At 69.9% G+C, this 2,343-nt stretch overlaps 1 protein-coding gene across 1 annotated transcript in view; it reads left to right on the top strand.

Moving 5' to 3' along the window:
* Nucleotides 1-12: 12 nt before the first annotated feature.
* GATAD2B (GATA zinc finger domain containing 2B) overlaps nucleotides 13-2,343 on the top strand; it is a gene marked incomplete at its 3' end in the record, with an annotated part of 10,426 nt that continues 8,095 nt past the window's right edge. The window contains 1 exon segment of the mRNA XM_021383615.1: nucleotides 13-967. Within this exon segment, the coding sequence (XP_021239290.1) occupies nucleotides 639-967 (329 nt within the window).

Below are 2,343 nucleotides of genomic sequence, written 5' to 3' on the forward strand. Positions count from 1 at the left end.
GTGGTGTCAGCGGAGCCCCTCGCTTCCTTGGGAGCCTTCTCAGCACCCTGGGAGCAGGAGCCGGCGCGGGCGGAGCTGGCAGCACGCAGCTGCTGGCCCGGGGGCATTGCTGCACCTGGAGCAGAAGGAGAAGAGCGAGGGGGGGTGCTCCGGTGCGCGCCCGCCACCGAAAAACCGCAGGGAAGGGGATTTTCCTCCTTTCCAAAGGGAAAAGCCCCTGTGTGCTGCGGTGTTTGTGCCGGTAGCCGGGCACGGCGCGCTGTGCTGTGGCTCAGGGTGCGTCCGCCCCGCTCAGAGCCGAGCGCGGAGCCGCGGAGCAGCCCCTGCGTGGAGCTGGAGGTGCCGGGAGCTGCTCAGGTCGCAGACGCGCCGTGGGCACGGGGCTCGGTGCTGCCCGGGGGGCTCTGCGTGCCGGTTAGACCGGGCTGGGCGCGCACAGCGCGAGCCCTGGAGCGGCTTTCCGCTCCCCTCCCCGGTTCGTTTTGCCGGCTGGGTGTGCGCTGGGTGGGGGACCCCCGTTGCCGTGGGGCTCGGGGCGCTCCCCCCATCCCGGTGCGGGGAGCGACGTGCCGCGGCCGGTGGGTCCGGGTCCCTGCACGCGGCGCTGACCGCGTCCTCGTGTCCTTCTGCCCCGCAGGATGGACAGGATGACGGAGGACGCCCTGCGCCTCAACCTCCTGAAGCGGAGCTTGGACCAAGCGGACGAGCGGGACGACGTCCTGGCCAAGAGGCTGAAGATGGAGGGCCACGAGGCGATGGAGCGGCTGAAGATGCTGGCGCTGCTGAAGAGGAAGGACCTGTCGGGCATCGAGGTGCCCCACGAGCTCCCGGTGAAACAGGACGGTGTGAAAGTGTACGAGGAAAAGCTGAATGGGAGCCTGAGGCCCCATGGGGATGGCAGGACTGCAGGGAGGCCGGGCAAGGAGAACATTAACGACGAGCCCGTGGACATGAGCGCCAGGAGGAGGTGGGTGCCGAGCGGCTCGGTCAGCGCCTGCCCTGCGCAGCGGGGAGCCCCGAGGCAGAACGGGAACGTCTCGTGCCCCCGGGGTGCGGGGCCCATCCCGGTGCTGGGTCCTCCCTGCATCTCTGGAAGCGCTCGGCGCTGTTCCTTTCCCGGTTTTACCTCTGCTGTGCTCCTCGTTCCACCCCGCTGCTGGGCGGGTTCTGTCCCTCCCTCCGCCCTCGTGCTCGGTGCTGTGGCTGCCGGGTGCCTGGCAGGGGTGGAGGGCTTCCACCCCCCGGGTCCTGTCAGCAGCTCCGAAAGCCCCCGTGGTCCTGGTGAGACCCGGCCCTGGGTGCGGGGGTGAGCGGAACCGGGGGCCGTGGAGCAGCAGCCGGTGCCGGTGAGCGTGGCACGGCCCCCAGGGCACCTTGGTGCTCCTCGCCTTGTGCTGGGCTCCCCGTGGTGGCAGCGGCAGCCCCTCACGTGTGCCCTCGGTTCTCGGGATGGAGATGGAGCAAATGGAAGCGATTTGGATTTTGGCATGATTGGAGGCCGAGGCGATGCGGGCCTGGCAGCGGGGCAGGGGCAGAGCCGAGGGGTGCGAGAGTAACCGGGCACGGCGCTGGGCACGGCCCGCGGTGTTCTCTGTGCGCTTTGCTGAGGGGATTCCTCCGCTCCTGCCTGTGCCCAGAGCTGTGCTGGACGGAGGTGGTAGCTCCCAAGCGGAGCTGCAGCCCACGGGAGCAGGATTCCCTGCGGAGAGATGCCGGTGTCCCCGGCCGATGGCTTTGGGTGCAGGGGGAGCTGCCCGCGTTCTGGGGCTGCCTCCCTTCCCGGGCTCCTGGTCCTTCGGGCGGTTCCGCGTGGCTCGGCGCTGTCTGTGCCGCTGGGAAGAGCCGTGCAGGCGGGGCAGGGCGACTGGGTCCCGCTGCCATTGGTGCCCGTGGGAGCAGCAGGCGGAAGCAGCACCCTGTGCAGGCACCCGGGGATCCCTCGTGCGCTGCTCCAGGCGGGTCCCCGTGCTGTCACAGCTCCGGATGCGACACCTGGAGCTGGGACAGGGAGCCCAGCACAGCGGGATGCGGCCACGGGCGGGATGGAAGCAGGCAGGGGATGGGGTGTGCGCCTGAGATCCCGAGTGTCCAGGGCTGTGTTCTGCTGCCGGGAGCGGACATGGTCCTGGGGACGGACAGGTTTGCAGCAGGGCAGCTCTGGGGACGCAGTTTGCAGCAGGGCAGCTCTGGGGATGCAGTTTGCAGCAGGGCAGCTCTGGGGACAGGCAGGTTTGCAGCAGGGCAGCTCTGGGGACGCAGTTTGCGGCAGGGCAGCTCTGGGGACGCAGTTTGCAGCAGGGCAGCTCTGGGGACGCAGTTTGCAGCAGGGCAGCTCTGGGGACA

This window comes from Numida meleagris, unplaced genomic scaffold (assembly GCF_002078875.1).
Source record: "Numida meleagris isolate 19003 breed g44 Domestic line unplaced genomic scaffold, NumMel1.0 unplaced_Scaffold443, whole genome shotgun sequence".
NCBI classification, from domain to species: Eukaryota; Metazoa; Chordata; class Aves; order Galliformes; family Numididae; genus Numida; species Numida meleagris.